The following is an 18,299-nucleotide window of genomic DNA, read 5'->3' as shown; positions in this document are numbered from 1 at the left end:
ATGTTATGTGTTATGATGTAAGTGTAATGGTTGCGTTGTCACTATGTAAAGTCTGTTTTGTGGACCCCAGGAAGATGCTGCAATGCTGTAGCTAATGGGGATCTTAATAAACTAAACTAATATACACATGGGGGGTGATTACAAATGAGACACAGCTGGGGCAGACAGGAAACATGGTACACGTAGAACTAAAAGAACTAGACAGGGAAACATAATACACAAAGAAATACAAAACCTAGACAATGAACAAAGGCAGAAAGTCACAACCATGACAGTTACAGTTCTGCTGATCCATTCACCTTCAAAATGTCCTTGTCCAAACTCAATGCATACATAGCCAAGGTTTACATTCAACAACACCTTGATTTGTGACATTTTCAACCGATATTAAACACAACCTAATGTGAATCTCAACATATCCATGGATGTAAAAACTCATATTGCATCCATCAAACATATCTGAGATTGCAATGTACAGGTTAACGTTATATTAACTTTGGCATGCTAAAGTGAGCTAGCTAAAGATAACTGGGTTGAGACTGACTTCATCAGAACTATTAATGTTTCAACAGACTGGGCTAGTTTCATATTAGCAAAATCACCTACCTAAATCATTTGTCTTTGTAATTGCTGCTGTCGATTCGACTTCTCATAAAGTCGCTGATTGGTAAAGATACATGGCTAACTAAGCTAACGGTGAAAGCACGTGAAAGTGTCACATCCTCAAAATCGTCAACCCCATCCTGCGCGCGCATTCTCACCACTAGGTGTCAGTATGACTCCATAATTCAGAAGACGTATTTCGATTTCAATCTTAATCTCAAGTCTTTATATATTTATATCTATATATATTAATTTAATTTGATAATCACTGTGTTGTCTATGTATTAAGTGTATAGTTAGCTCAGTGTGTGTGTGTGTGTGTGTGAACAGTAATACTTTATTATCATGATGAGATTTTAATACTATGTTCACACTCAAACGCGTTTAGAGGGTTATTGTTTCTTATAAGAAGCAATGAATTTCAGTGACTGCTTCCTCTGACTTGTGCATGTCTATGAGTGTGTGTGTGTGTGTGTGTGTGTGTGTGTGTGTGTGTGTGTGTGTGTGTGAGGGGAGCTAATAGCAATCTCGTGCTAATCAAACCATAAAAAGTGGCTTAACACCTATGACCCTGCCTGAATGCTTTTGATATAAACACAATGTAAAAACCGCTATATTCAAATGTTAGTTCATGACATGATTGTTGTGCCTGCATGGTATAGAGTTGTATGATATGACATGACGATTAACGCAGTGATAGCAGCAATTTCGTTTAAAAATATTATTCGCCCCACTGTTAATGAATACGTACCAACGCACCAGTCAGCAAATCTTATGGCATACGGGTTTTATCTGTTGTCATGTGACCAACACTCAGCCATCTTGTGGAAAACGAAGAGAGAGAGCCACACAAGTCGAATACAAACCCTGTGCTGTCAGAACAAGCAGAGGTAAGACAGCGAAAGTTTAATACGCTAGTGATCTCCCAGGTGAAGTACATTTATACATTTAACTCAAATACCATGCCATAGAGTCATATTCTAACGAGTCGGGGCTGATTAGGACTGATGTTAAACCACCATGTTTACTTGGCCTTGCAGCACCGGCCTCTAGTATCTGTGGCTCCGTGTTGGAGCAGAGCGAAGTGCGGGACTCAGCGAAGAGGAAATTTGTTGTGGACTCAGGCTGGTCGAAGGCCGCATGTAGCTAACCTGTTAGCAAGTTAAGTCAGCTTGTTAGCTACAAGTGTTGAGGTTAGGGATTAACTCGTGTCAGAGCAGTGTACGTTTGTCTAACTTACATGACAACATGACACAATTTCTTTCCTTTCGAAAATTGAATTACCGGAAAGCACATACTTTCACGTGTGATAAGCTTACATCATGTTAGGATGATACGCGTTGCCTCACTGGCTAGTTGGCAACTGCATTTAGCTAACGTGTTAGCATAGTTAGCGTTGGCTAAATTCCTGCTGGCTAGCGAAATACCCTGGTGTCACAAGCCACATGCAGCAAAGTGGCAGAAAACTGTATCGTCAACCTTCAATAGTTAGCGTATTAGCTAACAACAGTTAACTGTTCTGTAAATAATTAGCCAAGTTGGTTAACTTGACGTGTTAGCTAGGTAACGTTAATGTTGGCTATCGAGGATGATCACCACGTAATGTTACGATAGTCCGGCAGTGTAACGTTAGTAGCAAATGTTATTAACATTATCTAAAAGGTTAGTTACGAAGTCGCTTCAAGATGATTTATTACAGCAATATGGGGAGCTCGGCCTGAGCGTTATTAACTAACGTGAGTAAGCTGACTACTGTCTGGCTGCCTATTTGAACATTACACTCACGTTTCACATAGCTAGGTTAGTAACCTAAGCTAGTCGGAAAGGTAACTAACGTTATCGTTATCCAATTGTGTAAGTATGAAGTTAGAGGCCAGTCAAGTTTCCGCTGACTGTAGCCGTTTCCCCCTTATCAAAAACGAACTTTCATTAACTGATAAAAGTTGCGTTGTTTGGGGACAGATTGGTACAGTTGACAATGTTTGGCACGGTGGTCCGTTTTAACTATAACAATAGAAGTCTTATGCAATACTTTGCCGTCTTTATTGTTTTATTGTTTTATTTTAGCACTGACAAATAGCACTTTAGCTTGAAGAGTAAAGTCCCTAAAAGTAGTTAACGTTAGTTGAGATGCTGCTTTTATTGCTTTGCTACACGTGGCTTCATGGTCAGTGCGTAACGTTATAGTAGAAATCTCTAGGAATGTTCCTGTCGCCTTTTTGTGTCTGACATTTGCGGAAGCCTATGACAGTAAATCTTGCTTTCATGTCTGTTAGAAAATAAACTTTGCAATAGAGACACACACGTAAACAAACTAACGTCGTTGCTACAACATGATACTTTCTTTTTGTAGTTTTGTATTTGTATTTTATACACTTAAGTTAAGGGGACCCTGTTGTCAATTACAGGTGTCTGAGAGAACCCTCCTCCCAGGCTGGGAGACTTCCTAAAATAGCTTTAGCAGATTGAAATTGTACACTGGTTGTGTGAGAGAGGGATGGGCTATCCTATGGAATGAGTTGGCATACCAACAGCCAAAGAGCCTATGAGGTTATTACATCAATATTTCACTTCATTTGTGTTGTCATGATTAAAAACAAATAGCAAAGGTTAGCTAACAGTATCAGTCCAGATATCAGTTGGTTCCAAATATAGATTAAAAAACTTAAAAAACTGAAATTATGTAGCCTTGTTAATACCAATGTATAATAATCACACTGCAAATGCAATAATTAAACAAAACATTAATCAAAAAAGACATGTGAAAGTATTTTTTGAAGGGATATAATTCATACAATGAAGTGTTGCACAGCTAGCAAATTAATAAAATGAAAAAAAAAAAATGGACCATCTACCCAATGGCATTAATAAATCTTTGGAAAAACAAGAAACCGATTTATGTAAGTAGGATGGGGTTTTTTTTGTGTCCAAGTTGAAAATAAACCACAACATAACGATCATGTATGTATTGGTTCTGAGAGTGTATTGTTTTAAAATATTTTCTCCAACAGAAGTACAATTATACCATAACCATACCAGTATATACTGACCCATACTAATGTTTTCTCCCCCTTTTCATTTTTGTAGAACTTCAAGGAAGAATGGCCGAAACCCAGACACTTAACTTTGGACCAGAATGGTAACTGACTTGGCATAAATTCATGATTAGTCAGGCTGAAGTGATTTTCATCCTCAAATTGGTTAACACTGATGGGGGTTGTTGAACTGGTTTTCTGATGCAGCTTTTCTATACATGTTGAGACATGCAGAGTGCCACCTCAGCTATAGTATCCTCTCCCCTTCCTCTGTCCCTTCTGCTTATGCTACCCTTTCGTCTCTGCAGGCTCCGCGCCCTGTCTGGAGGTGGAAGCAGCGGTGGTGGTGGAAGCAGCAGCATTGTTGCCTCCCCGCCCCTCTCACCTGCATTGCCAAAGTATAAACTTGCAGACTACCGCTACGGGAGAGAAGAAATGTTAGCACTTTATGTAAAGGATAACAAGGTGGGTATAAAATCTGCATTTTAGCAGTGGATGCAGACTTGCAACCCACATGATTTACATACAAATAATGTTACTGCCAAGGCTAGATTCGCATCTTTACATCTTTTTCATTTGGTGTGTTAGAGCACATTCTTTCAAAGCATCATGCATCTTTACAGTGAGGCATGTGATTCTTTCTTCCCCCTGCCAGATCCCTATAGACCTACACGATAAGGAGTTTCTGCCCATCTTGCAAGAGGAGCCCTTGCCACCACTGGCGCTTGTGTCTTTTACAGAGGAGGAGCAGGTAGGAATACTTGTCATAATATCATGTCACTGCACAAGCATGAATAGTTCATAGTTGGCTGCAACTTCAGGAAATGCCTGAAATAGAAGTCGTTTACCGAGTTCAACACTGAGAATTGTTTTCCACTTGGTAACAGGCTTATTACTGAGTGACCAATGGCAAGACTAGAACCAGTTACTGACCAATCAACCAGCCCAATGTCAGTGTTCACTGGCCTCGGGCCGTCGGACAGGCCTCATTGTCGAACCCTGGTTTATCTTGGAATATACTGTACCTCACCAAATGCAGAGCAGGTGCACAGAAGAGAGCTGAGAGTTTGTCCCCCCCTGTTCCCCTCCCCCTGTCTTTGCAGAGAAATTTTTCCATGTCTGTAAACAGTGCAGCTGTACTTCGGCTGACAGGGCGAGGAGGCGGTCCGATAGCAGGGGCACCAAGAGGCCGAAGTACCTCAAGGGGTAGAGGTAAGAGCCTTATTCGGATTATACATGGATGCATCATGTTTTTCCTTTCTCATTTTAAGGATAAATTGCTGCAGGTGGAATTTCCGCTATGGGAGCAATATGGTGGATTTTAGTTTTTTCATATGACATACTTTCAGCCATTTAGATATTCTGTCTGTGCAGTTCCAGAAGAGCCGCAACTGCTGCAGATAGTTAAAATGCCTTTTAAAGAATTCAACCAATTTCAGCGCAGCTTGAGACAAGGGGTGTAATATTAGCACTCTCTAGGTGTTGTGCTTACCAGCAGACTCTTCCAGCTGGTTGAACTCATCTTGATGTGCCTCAAACATGCTACACCCAATTTAAGTGGAGGTGCCCGCCCCATATATCCTGTCTGACCTGTTAAGAAATAGCTTGTAAAGTCCACTTGCACAGCTCTAGAGCCATATAACTATGGGTAGAAGATCAGGTAAATTCTGAGACTCTTACACTGACTCAACCTTAGTTGATTTCTGATTTTAGTGTTTTTGTGTATTTTGTCATCCTTCAAATTAACAAGTCTTCTTAACTGTCATGACAACCAAGGTTACTGGGTAGATAAAGCAAAGCTGCTGGAATGTCTGTTCACCAAGATGGAAACACAAGCCTGTCATTTGGAAAAATCTGGAAAATGTCATTTCAAAATAATGACTATTCAATTAAAAAAAATCTATTTACAAAGATTATCAAGCACTCCTACCATAACATTAAAGATTATCTTAATGGAAAAGACTCCTAATGACTATACTTTACATTCAGTCAGTGTAAGCCTAAGATTCTATTAAAAATTTACTTTTTTTTTATGCCACACAGTTACACATACTCATCATTAATTAGATCTCGTCAGCTCATGTTAACTCATGATTGTTTTCAGGTCGGGGAAGAGGAGACGGAGGGTTTTACCAAAGAAGTTTTGATGATGTGGAAGGAGGCTTTGGCCGCGGAGGGAGGGAGATGCACCGCTCCCAGAGCTGGGAAGAAAGGTACTGAAACACCTATTTCTGGGGTGTCAATGAGGTTGTTTAGGGGATTTTTAAAATTTAATAAGGGGATAGTCCTTATTTTGACAATTAGAACAAATGTAGATGTTCAATATGAGTCTCCTTGTGTGACTCCATTGTCATGTCTTTAGGATGTCCACTATATGATTTGTTGCATGTTTTTAATTATGAGTGTTGTTTTTCACTCACCAGGGGAGATAGAAGGTTTGAAAAGCCAGGTCGAAAAGACCCAGGTTAGTGTTGAAATTTGCTGCTCAAATAATCAATAAATGACTCTCATGTACTCATTGGCAAATGCACTTATCTACTCTCCCGTTTCTCTCTGTCAACCCAGTAGATGCAGTTCCAGGCCATTTTCAGATGAATCACAGTAAGTGTGCCCTTGTGCGAGTTTCATTATTTACCGAGTGGAAGTGCAGCATTGAGTCTTGAGCGTAGTTGTAAATAACACAAGTTAACCTTTTTCTTGGATTGGATTTTTTGGGATTGACTGATGCAAGTTTGGCAACACATCTTATATGGAGACCAGCAATGTAGTGATAATGGCTTCTCCTTTCCCCCCCACCCCTCAACTCCCTGCAGTCCGAGCCAACTATGAGGATGTCGTAACGGGCCTGCCGAGGAAGCACGACTTTACGCGCGCAGAGAGTGAGAACTGGCGTACTTCTCGCGACGATCAAAATGGTGAGGATGATGAGGGGGGTTGGCGTCTGGCGGGTTCTCGACGGGACAGCGACCGGTGGTGCCCCCCGAGCCCAGGTGGGCACTGCATTGACCCCATTACCCATGTCTTGTCGTTTCCACAACGTGCGTTTGAGTCCGCTTTAGACGAGTGTGTGGGCGGGAGAGTTTCTACAGGGTGGTATCTTGAGTTTCTAAAAGTGTTGTGACCAGGACATCCCAGGACCCATGTTGGTCTGCATTTGTACTACATTCCCTTTCACTCCCCACTGTATACTATATACTACCTAATGAAGCAGCAGAGGTATGATAAAGTAATCCTTAATAATGCAAAGCATTGTGAGCACTGTCTCTAGACACATGTTGGAGGCTTGACCTATCCATCATCTGAAATTCATTATAATTTAAAGCTCTGTTAAATTTTGCTTTAATGCAAATAAGAGCTAATGTAGAGGTAAGATTGGTTGTACAGACTGAGTTTGCTGACTGTTTGCTTCCTCCCCAGATGGGCCTCGGTCGGCAGGGTGGCGGGAACACCCAGAGCAGCGCCGTCGCTTCCCGTTCGATGCCAGAGAGGACGAACGTGGTTACCGGAGGCCACGGTCGGGCAGTGGCAGCCTGGAGGATGAGAGGGACAGCCTGCCAGAGTGGTGTCTGGAGGACGCAGAAGAGGAGGCGGGCACCTTTGACTCGTCAGGGGCCTTTCTCTCGCTCAAGGTGTGGGCGGACATGAGAGGATGTTATGAATATGTATCAGCCTCGATAAGATGCTGCAACGAGAAGGCGCGAGCGTGGAATTTTAAGGTTTTTATCTGGTTAGAGTGCAGCTTTGATATAATAAGTGTCAAAGTTTTGACATCACAGCTGGCAAGCCGTAATGTAGTGAAATCTATCTTTATAGTTCAACAAGGCCTGCACCCCCATGGTACTTTGAATACAAAATATCAAGATCCTGTGACAATTGGAAATTAGATTTTTTTTTTTTTTAAGCAGACTAAAACAGAGATCGAGGTTAGTAATTCTGTAAGGCAAATCTGGGTTTGGTTTTTCTGGCATGCGCACCATTACTACTACCCTTTCTTTTTAAATGTTTAACCCAAATTGCTCTTTCAAATAAACGCCATATAAGCATAAAGTAACATCTAAAGATTGAAAAAAATTAAGAGTATGTGGATAACTCCATAGGTATTTGGACAGGGACACACTGAAGATTTAGCTCCATATTTTGTACAGATAACACAAGGAGGTTAAAGTAGAAATCGATGAGCTCCCTGTATATACCTTAGAACTTCAGTCATTCCTTCATTCCATTAATAACTTGGGTGCTTCAATACCTGTAGGTGCTTCATCTCCTGAATTTTGTCCTGTGTGTTAAATCACCCGAAGCATAGATTTTATGTCAGTTTCCCTGAACCATGCTGGTGGCTTGCCTGTCAAGTGTCAGTACATGCAGCTTTGAGGTTTTCTCCCCGTCAGTCATGAATGCTGCTCCCATCACACAGACTGCTGGGTCTATGGATAGATGTGTCACATTTTCATTTGCTTCTGAGCTATATGTACTATATTCGGTTGCACAGGCAGTTGTATTTGTCAAGCAAATGCATTCGTTTTCACTGCCAACCGGTGACCACCATTGACTTTCTGACATATAGACCGTCTACGGTATACTGGATGTTTTATGGGATGATAGCTGTGACATATACTTACTGCAATTCTGTTCTCTGTTGGGTTATCAGAAATCCTCCAAGGAGCCCATCCTGGAGGAGGCGGAGCTCGACTTCAAACCCTTGGAAGAGTGTGAAGAGGGCCTGGAGGAGGAGGACAGTCAGTTCAAGGACACCAAAGAGACCGAAACAGAGGCCAGGAGAGAGGCTGACAGAAAAGAAGGTGAGTCACTTGGATTGTTAAGTACTGATTTTCATGTATTGTTATCTTTGAATGTTGTTTGATGGACTGGATAGAAAATCAGTTGAACTTTGGGCAAAGATGGAAATTGCGCATGGTTTGTATCAAATTACATGCTGTCGTCTTAAAAAAAAATATTTCCACATCTTCCATTAACTTTATTATGTGATGCTTTATTGATCTCTGGAGGGAAATTCTCTTTTCGTTTTCCCTCTCTCCACATTGAGACCAGAGTGCAGGGTCAGTAACTGTAACCTTGGTGCTGGTAGGGATTTAGTGTCTTGCTCAGGGACACTTAAGCTTGCTGACATGGGGGTTTGAACCTGGGTCCTCCAGCTGAAGGGTAGTATCCATACAGACTATACCACCCTACTGCCCCAAATTTAACGACTGTCTTGACTTTATTATTTTTCCAGAGTTGGCCAGAGTGGTGGAGGAGGCTCCACCTGCTGCTCCCCCAGCACCTGAACCCCACGCTGCGGCCCAGTCGCTTCTCCCCCTCCAGCCCAGCAGAGTCGAAGAACCTGAAAGGCCGACTGAGCGGACTGAGAGACTGTCTCCCCCGCAGCCACGGCCAGAGCCCAGCAAAGTCCCCCTGCATGTCCCCATGTCCAACAGCATGCTTGAGTCCCTACCCATGGCCCACATTGCCACCACTCGTGCAGGTGTGTTGTGATTCATTCATGTCACTGCAAATAGTTTTTGTTGTCAATTGTCTCTACCCACCTAGAAAATCTCTCAATATCTCTCTTATATATATCTAATATCTGCCTCTTTCATGCCCTGTCCAATGCAGAAGTCTCTGCTCCGTCGCCCACCGTCCAACTACAGCAGCAAAAGCCCATGGAGGTTCCTGTGGCGATGGCCAACACCCTGCCCTTCCCTACAAATATGATGGCTCCCATTGGCAGGCCCGCCACCATACCACATGACACAGATGAAGATGAGGGACTGAAACACTTTGAGCAGGTAAGTTAGTAGGTGGACTGGTTCTAGTCAAAGCTGTTGTCCCCAGACTAGTTTGTATTTATTTATACAGGGTTATCAGTAATGCACAGTCACTCATCAATTCTCCCTCTCTCTCTCATCAATTCTTCCCTTCCTTCTCCAGGAGGCAGAAAAGATGGTAGCATACCTACAGGATGGTGTGACAGATGATGACAGGCTGGCAGCAAAGAGCTCAGAGAAGCCCAAGCCTGCAGGCCTGCCTCTCACCCATGAGGCTGCTCTCAAGTGGTTCTACAAAGATCCCCAGGGGGAGATACAGGGTGAGACTGGGAGACATTTTAGAGATCGTATCTGCTGAAAGAGCCGTTTCCAAAATAGACATAACTAAACCATAGTTGGTTAGTTATTTGAATTTCAACTCTAATGCAACCTCCATGCTCTCTCAGGTCCATTCAGTAACCAGGAGATGACTGAGTGGTTCCAGGCTGGTTATTTCACGATGACTCTCTTGGTGAAGAGGGGCTGTGACGAGGTATTTCAGCCCCTGGGAGAGATTATCAAGATGTGGGGAAGAGTGCCCTTCGCCCCTGGCCCAGCACCTCCCCCTCTACAGGTACATGTTTGCAGACTGGGACCCGTATAATTCCTGTTTAGTAAATCAGCACTCCTAATCTGAAATATTCAATACTAGCCCTGAGCTCCAGGTGGTGCGCTACTCCACTCTGTTTACCATTAACTTATGTCAGAGGAATCCTTCATGGCTTGGTTAATCAGAGTTGAATGGTCCTTCTCCTGATTGCTTCTTTTTTTCTCCTGCAATCTGTGATGTTTTCTGTGATGTTGTCTTTTGCCATGGAACTGGTGAAAATTGGAAGTTATAAAACACAATTTAATAACCCCGTCACTCCAAGAAAACAATCAAGCCACTAATTATTTTCCATGACTGCCAAGTGAGGATTGTAACCTCTGTATCTGTGTTGCGCACATGGCAAACGCTTGAGACCCATTTTGATGCACGATAATTTGGAATTGTTTCTGTAAATGAAAGTGGTAGGAGACCATCAGAACATGCAAATGAACTCACAAGGAATACTTTTGGATTATTGTGTCTAACTGATGGTTGACCAATATAAATGCAAGCAGGGCTACTGTGGGGTTAAGGAAAAATTGCAGTATCCCACAAATGTTGTGGGCTTGGGTTTATTTTTTTGTCTGTTATTTCTAGTTTATTCTGACTCATTTTCTCTATATATCATGCAGGGAGATGGTGATCAAGAGAGGTTGAAGAGGCAGCAGGAGCTGACTGCCCTCAACCTTTACCAGTTACAGCAGCTCCAATACCAATACCTCCTCAGGTATGCCCGTCTCTCAGCTCTGACACCCTTAGCCAGTTGCAACTACAGCATGATTGGCCCTTTTTATCATGATATAAGGACATTATTAAAGTGCTACACCTACTGGAACTGTTCCAGGAATGGGTTGAGTAGCGAATCTGGGCCACAGAACCAAAATTACCCCAACTCCCCACATCTACATAAAATTCTACAGGAAACGCCAAGTCATACCTATTGTCCCCAATCTAATTTTAACTCCCCTTTTCTCCTTTCACCTCCCCAATCATTCCTCCCATCATCCTGTCTTCCACCACTCAGGCAGCAGTATGCTCTGGCCCAGCAGAAAGCTGCTGCCCTCAGCTCAGCTCCTCTTCAACAGCAGCAGCAACAGCAGCAGCAGATCAACCTGCTCCTACAGCAATACCAGGCGCTCAAGATTAGGTCAGTTGCACGCACTTCATTGCACATACACATCAAAAATGTCCTGCCTCTTCATTTGTCTTTGCCAATACTGATTTAGGCTCTTCAGTGTTTAGAAATCTTGGCTTGCACTGGAATCAAGGGAACATTGAATCCATTTATTTATTTATGTATTTATTTATTTATATTTGTATAGAGCCTCTGAGAGCCTCCTACCTCCTGTTACCCGGTCTTTGTCTGTACCAGACTCTGGTTCTGTGTGGGAAATGCAGAACCCGTCTTCTCAGGCTTCCTGCACACCAAACCTCCAACAAGCTGCTCCTAGCAGTGAGTCTCAAAGTTTTGGTATTTTGTGTGAACCTTAAGGGACCAAAAGTTTTCATTTTTTTTATCCCACACACATGTCAAAATACTTTACATTGTACTTCACAATGTTTAAGTGTTAGTTGTACCATATGCAATGCATCAAAATCTATCATTCTCAACAGCATGGGATGGCAGCAGCGTATGGGACTTACCTATAGACTCCATGGCGCAGGCTCCAACCATCGAGCAGATGCAACAGTTAGAGAAGGCAAAGGCTGCTAAGGTAACCAGTATTTCTAATCACTTGTCTGTCTTGCCAGTGTAAGAGAAGTCAAACTGAATGTGTTTGTAAAGTCCTTTTAACAAACAGATTTGTCACAAAGTGCTTTACACAGGACAAATGACATAAGTAGATCTAAAAAAAAAATGGCAAGCGATAAAAACAGTAAGCAGGCTAGAAAGAACAGACACATTTTAAGAAATAGGAAACAGAGCCAGCAGAAAGTTTTTAATCTTTGTATCTCTGGACATAATACCATGTGGAAATTCCTATTTTCCCCTATATCAGTTGGAGCTGGAGCGGCGTGAAGCAGAAATGAGGGCCAAGAGGGAGGAAGAGGAGAGGAAACGGCTAGAGGAGGCGCTGCGGGCTCGACAGGAGGAGGAACACAAACGCTTGGAGGAAGAGGAACTGGCACGGCAGAAACAGGTATAACACTTGAACAATAATATTCTGAAGCTCTCCCAGCCCTGAGTTAGTGCTTCATCATGAGTCACTGGTTTATGATGGAGATGAGACTGACCCAGTGGTGTAAACCCTTAGGAGGAGGCATTGAGGAGGCAGCGGGAGCAAGAAGAGGCACAGCGCAGACAGAAGGAAGAGGAGGAGAGACTGGCCCAGGAGGAGGCTCTCCGCAGACTGGAGGAGAGGCGGAGAGAAGAGGAGGAGAGGAAGCAAAGGGAAGAGTTCCTTCGCAAACAGGTAAGCCCAAGAACACAAGTGACATTATAGCTGGCCTTCTTGCTGGATTTGTGAAACTTGTCTCTCCTTTGTATTGCAATGAGTAATGTTGGCTACCCCACCAGGAGGAAGAGCGGAGGAAGCAAGAGGAGCTGGAAGCTTTGAGGAGGCGCGAGGAGGAGAAGCGAGCAGAGGAGGAAGCTGCAGCTGCGGTTGCGGCAGCTACTCTGGCTCGGCAACAACAGGAGGAGCAGAAAAGGAGGGAGCAGGAGGCACAAAGACAGCAGGAGCTGCAGAGACAGAGGCAGCAGCAGCAAGAGGCCCTCAGGCGACTCCAGCAGCAGCAACAGCAGCAGCAGCTCGCACAAATGAAGGTAAGGGCAAGGAGGGACAGAAAACATTGCCAGCAATGTCAAGAAATACTTGTGGTTGTTTTACTCAACCCTTTGATGAAGATTGCAAGACCAAAGCATCATCTCATGTTAGCCCAGTAAGCATTTTTGTGAAAAGATAATTATTGAAGTAGTAATGTGTTGGATTTCAGTTGAAATTAGTTCTATACTCAATGCTCTTTGACAAACATAAAGCAGCGTATCAGCATAATGTTGGCAACAGTGTGAAATAATATTTAAATTATTTCTCATTCTTTGGGGACCCCAGAAGTTCCCCAGATCCTGCTGGAATTGCCACTCCATTGGATAAAGTGCTGTTCATTGCATAAATCAAAATATATGTATAATTTATTTCCAGTTAACAAAAAGATTTGTCTTACTTTGTTCCATAGCTCCCATCCTCTTCAAAGTGGGGCCAGCAGTCAGCCAACGTCATAAACCAGACTCAGAACGCTCTGTCACTTGCCGAGATCCAGAAACTGGAGGAGGAGAGAGAACGACAGGCGCGGGAGGAGGTAAGGGCAGCCAGCAGCACTCTTCCTTTTTCAAGTCAGTCTGATTGTGCATGGTCCCTTTGCCACCACCATTGTTTTAGTAGCTGTGGTGAGAGATCAGTAATGCTTATTTACTCATTGTTTTTTTAATCAAATGCCGTTTTTATGTACTAACGATCTTCCTTTCCCGCCCGTCCTCTTCTGCCCTGTCCATCCCGCAGCAGCGACGCCAGCAGCAGGAGCTCCTGAAGCTACAACAGCAGCAGGCCTTGCAGCAGGCTCAGCAGCCCCAGGCCAAGCTGTCTGGCTGGGGTAGCGTGGCCAAGCAGCCAGCTGCCACAAAGTCGTTGCTGGAGATCCAGAGAGAGGAGGCCCAGCAGATGAAACAGCGCAAGGAGCAGCAGCAGCAGCCGCACCCGACTGTTACCCAACAGAACCGCACCCAGAACAGAGCAGCTGTACGTGCCCCATATTCTTGTGCACTTTGTGTTACTAGCCTTTCCTTCCCTAAAGTGATTGCTGGTAAGACTGTGGTCATTTGAAACCACAGTATGGCAAATTTGCTTCTTCCTTACAACACAAATCCTAAAACTGTAATGTTATGTTATTCCAGTGGTCATAGAAAGCTACAATAAGAGAGCAACTCATTCTTGCCGCATTCTTGTGTGGAATTGTAATGCATAACGGTGCCATGATATCAATTATATTTGGATGTGAAAGCTCAAATATTCAAGGTCAGCATCCCGTATATTGGCAGTACATAAATTCTGGGACTAGTCGCTTTAAGATGTCACAAATTAGAGTTGTGGCTCTGTGTTTTCCTAGCTCTTAAATTAAGTTATTTCTATTCCCAAATATCTGTTGAACAGTCAGATCATACAAATTGTCAATGCCAATTTGGGGTGCACTTGACCTTTTTAATATGTAACAATCGCCAATGTTCTTTTGGGAGAGAAGGAGGGATGTACGTATATACAGTATGTTTCTGACTGTCTGCGTCTCCCTCTCTTCTCAGACAACTCTGAGCAGCTCAGTGTGGGGATCTGTCGGCACCGGCACTAGTTCTAGTTGGACCTCGGACCCCAGCAGTATCTGGGGCGACACACACAACTCCAACATGGGCTTCTGGGATGAGGCTGTAAAGGAGGCTGTCCAGCACCCTCCGCAATCCAAGGCATCCAAGGGAAATGCTCAGAAGAACAACAAGGGCAACGCCAACCTCAGGTACATGAGCTGGAACCCTTCATTAGCTAAGGATTGGATGTAGTTAGGAAGTCATAACCCAAAAATATCTTTGTCACAGCCCCTGGTGAGGAACATGATGTATCATATTGAGCAGTTGAGTAGTACATGAAACTTATGCCATTTTTTTTGTTTTTGTCCTGCGTTTGTATGTGCAATTAAAGTAACTCTGTGAGCGGGCGGGCCAACAAGAAGGTAGAAGAGGAGGAGAAGCTGCTAAAACTGTTCCAAGGGGTCAACAAGAGCCAGCAGGACAGTTTCATGCAATGGTGTGAGCAAACCCTGCACACCCTCAACACGGCCAACAACCTGGACGGTAAAGTCTTAAAATGATGTGTTTCAAAGGAACTCTCCCCACAATCCTCAATCATCCTCAATCATCATTACCGGAAGTGGTTGTCCAACTCAGGAGTATTCCCCCTCTGTTTCCCTCCCCAGTTCCGACGTTTGCGTCCTTCCTGAAGGAGGTGGACTCTCCGTACGAGGTGCACGACTATGTCAGGGCCTACCTGGGGGACACTCCCGAGGCCAAGGAGTTTGCCAAGCAGTTCCTGGAACGTCGTGCCAAACAGAACGCCAACCAACAGAAACAGGCACCGCAGAACCAACAGCAAGCCCTCAAGCAGCAGCAGCAGCAGCAGCAGCAGGTGAGAGAAGCACAAGTGGTACCTCAGAAAAAGGCTCTGTGTTTTTGGTATCAAACAATAATACAAAATCAAACAAATTAATAATAAAGTGTCATTATTTAATGGTTTTAAACAGCTAACAGTGCTTAATTTATAATTTTATACCTAATGTGAAAGTGACCGACTTAACGCTTTTATTGTTTTTGAAGGCAGCATTGCCTCACTTCCAGTATTATTCTGACTATCTCTGGCTGGCTTGATGGAGCTGCTTCCCCTCTCTTCAACTCTCAACATTGCGAGACACCTTAGCTTGGCACAGGTGGCGCTTTGCTTCATTGAAATTGAAGATTCGCCATGTTGCAGATATTTTTCCTCCCGCCAGAAAAGTGTTTTATTGCACCAAAGCACAGCTCAATAAAGTATCGGTATCAGGACAGCTTCACTTGCCAATTGGAGTACGAGTACTTGGAAGCTGCATCAGCACTGTTTCCGATACTACAGATACTATCACTGCACCTCTAATATGGTGTGAACATGATATTTTCATTCCCCCTTAAATATATTCACTTGCTCAAAAAACTGCAACGTGTTCATCAACGTGGGTTTTATTCTGAAAATGTGACCGGAAATGCTGAATTCTTTTATTTGAGGAATGTTTCACAATTTTCAGTGCATATTTTTATAAAATGAAGCACTTTTTTTAAAAAATAATAATAAAAAACAAAGTTTAATTTTACTCATTTTTAACTATCTAGGTACATCCAATAGCCCGTAAATAATGGGTGTACCTGGAAACAGGAAAAATACTTCATAATGCAGCTAATATTAATAATGCATATGAAAATGTACACCTAGTTTTGAAACACCTGGTACAGTCGGCCAAAACTTAGCGGTGAATGGATGTGAATTGAGTGGTACTTGGATCGGTACTCAGATAGGCAGATCTACATAATAAAGTACTCGGTACTGGTTCTGAAAAACTGGTATTGGTGCATCCGTTTCGGTGTCATCAGGTTGCATGAAATTCACATTTGGAAATGTAAATCATTGTGAAAACTCATTTATGCGTAGATTGAGTTTGCATGATATTTTACCAGAAAATCATGCTCCAGATGACTTCAAATAATCATGAACTGCATTCAGTCAACCATTCCACAGTTGTGCAAAACCAAATTGGGAAGCACGTAGTTTTGGTTCCCCATTCTCAAAAATACTAACATTGGTTTTTGGTTTAAATGAATGAGTGATTCGCAAATAACTTGTTTTGAATCTGCCGGTGTCCTGGGTTCAAGCGTCACAGAATAGCTTTATTCCTACGGTTCCATCAGTTTTCTGAATCCCCATTTCTGTCTTGCCCAGGATTCTGTATGGGGTGGAACAGGATCTTCGTCGCTCTACCAGTCCAACCATACGAGCCTCCAGCAGCCGCGCTTCGAGACCGTCACCTCAGGGAAGAAGAAGAAAAAGCAGAAGATGGTCCGCGCAGACCCCAGCCTTCTAGGTGAGAGCAAATATAAATGGAGGGCGTTAAGAGAGATGGTATTATTTTAAACTCGTCCTTTTCTCTGCTAAATCTGAACATCTTGTAATAACCTCTTGCTTGTCTTGTACTGTTTTTCTCAGGTTTTTCTGTGAATGCGTCGTCTGAGAGATTGAATATGGGCGAGATTGAGACTGTGGAGGACTTTTAAGGGACTGCTGCCAACCAACCCACTGACTGTATCCGATTTGAACAGCAGCTGTTTTACCCAATTCCCTGCCCCGGCCCCCCACTGCCCCCACATCTTTCACCTATTTTTTTTTTCTTTTTTTTTTCTCATTTAATAAGCAATCTCCGATAATCCTACGTCAGTTCCAAATTCCCAACAGTGATCGGAGTCAGGGTGTATTTCCCGTTGCTAATGGATCCTTAATCTAATGAAACCCCCTTGAGAGAAAGGGACAAGCAAAATGACCAATGAATCATCCAACCAGCCAAGCAAGAAAGCAATCAACCAATGAGCTCCCAAGTTTCTGGAAAAGGCTGCAGAGATGTTGATGTCTATGTGCGTTCAGCTGCTCAGTCCCTGCTCATGTCCTGTTGTAGAAATTTGCAATAACGACCGATTCCAAATTTGGGCTGCATCCTATGGAATTTTTCTTTTTAAAAGTGTGGATATATGGGTGGGGTGGTGTTGGGGTTAATGGGAAAGGTTAGAGAGTTTATATCCATTGTTTTTGTTTTATTTATTGAAAGTTTTCCCCGACACTTAAATTCCCTTCTCTTTTCCCTCCCTGTTTTCTGCTGGGTGTTCATGGGTAATGATGATGGCAAAGTAGGACCCAAGGATTCGTGCCCACTTATGTCCTGTTTTAAGGGCATGTTCGAAAGTTCCAAGTAGTTATCTATTTCTTGTAAAATACTAGGCTGTTTAAAGAATAAACTTTCAATTCTGCATCTGTATTATAATATATGGAAATGATGAACTGCTGGAGTCATACTTTTTTATTGCGGTATGAAATAAAACAGTCTGTTGTGTGGGCTGTTCACACCTGTGTCTGAATGAACAATTTGGAAAAACCATGAAAGTGTAAGATCCATTTGATGCCCATGTATACACTTAGTCACACCACCATAAATCAAGTTTTACAGTGTTGCTGCGCAGGACTGGAAACATACAGAAATGAAAAATGATCATTTCCAGGTGTTGGGAAGTTTGGGAATTTTGCCAAAAGTATGGATAAAACTCTTGTTCCATCCCAATATATATACAGTTGCACATTTTATGGAGCTGTTGCTTGGTGGCTATTTCCTATATTGCAAATTTGTTGCTTTGAAGGGTAATTATCATGCAAAAAGGTACAGCCTTCTTGACAGTGCCTAGCCAATATGAGGTTACATTGAACTAAACAACTCTTAAAATCCAGTCAAGTGTGAGAAAGTAGGAGAATTATGAAATGGAAAATTAGGAGTAACTACTTCACATGATTTGTTACCAGCACTTTTGTGATGGGTGTTATTTATCTTTTCCCCTCCATGTACACAGTTTGTCCCATGAAGTGGATAACATTGACATTCAGAGCAGACATCATCCATGTAGCTGTAACAAATATGTAGTCTTCCAGGTTGACAACTCTTAGT

At 42.9% G+C, this 18,299-nt stretch overlaps 1 protein-coding gene across 7 annotated transcripts; it reads left to right on the top strand.

Annotated features, from left to right (window-relative positions):
• The first annotated feature begins 1,437 nt into the window (after positions 1-1,437).
• On the top strand, positions 1,438-17,696 carry gigyf2 (GRB10 interacting GYF protein 2). Of its 7 annotated transcripts, none has more exons than XM_078287949.1 (29): positions 1,438-1,493; positions 3,691-3,742; positions 3,947-4,103; positions 4,294-4,389; positions 4,742-4,850; positions 5,743-5,851; positions 6,062-6,102; positions 6,207-6,239; positions 6,452-6,553; positions 7,056-7,267; positions 8,287-8,437; positions 8,872-9,120; positions 9,252-9,424; positions 9,567-9,723; positions 9,850-10,016; positions 10,664-10,758; positions 11,056-11,178; positions 11,354-11,484; positions 11,646-11,746; positions 12,032-12,172; positions 12,287-12,445; positions 12,550-12,798; positions 13,209-13,331; positions 13,532-13,768; positions 14,326-14,534; positions 14,717-14,868; positions 14,991-15,199; positions 16,538-16,679; positions 16,802-17,696. In XM_078287949.1, the coding sequence occupies exons 2-29, from the start codon at positions 3,705-3,707 to the stop codon at positions 16,867-16,869; spliced, it is 3,933 nt and encodes a 1,310-aa protein (XP_078144075.1). In that variant the 5' UTR covers positions 1,438-1,493; positions 3,691-3,704; the 3' UTR covers positions 16,870-17,696. The 7 variants fall into 7 exon arrangements, with proteins under 7 accessions (XP_078144075.1, XP_078144072.1, XP_078144074.1 ...); XM_078287946.1 differs by having other exon boundaries at positions 6,452-6,628; XM_078287948.1 differs by having other exon boundaries at positions 6,204-6,239.
• Positions 17,697-18,299: the final 603 nt, after the last annotated feature.

The sequence above is a fragment of the Centroberyx gerrardi genome, chromosome 13 (assembly GCF_048128805.1).
Source record: "Centroberyx gerrardi isolate f3 chromosome 13, fCenGer3.hap1.cur.20231027, whole genome shotgun sequence".
In the NCBI taxonomy this organism is placed as follows: Eukaryota; Metazoa; Chordata; class Actinopteri; order Beryciformes; family Berycidae; genus Centroberyx; species Centroberyx gerrardi.
This window is presented reverse-complemented; position numbering and strand designations above follow the sequence as displayed.

Bases quoted from the DNA above. Each gene is read 5' to 3' on its own strand.
- gigyf2 (XM_071925102.2), top strand. From the start codon at position 3,705: ATGGCCGAAACCCAGACACTTAACTTTGGACCAGAATG. The intron at 4,104-4,293 runs GTGGGTATAAAA...TCCCCCTGCCAG, and splicing joins TTTATGTAAAGGATAACAAG to ATCCCTATAGACCTACACGA. The intron at 14,869-14,990 runs GTAAAGTCTTAA...TTCCCTCCCCAG, and splicing joins CACGGCCAACAACCTGGACG to TTCCGACGTTTGCGTCCTTC.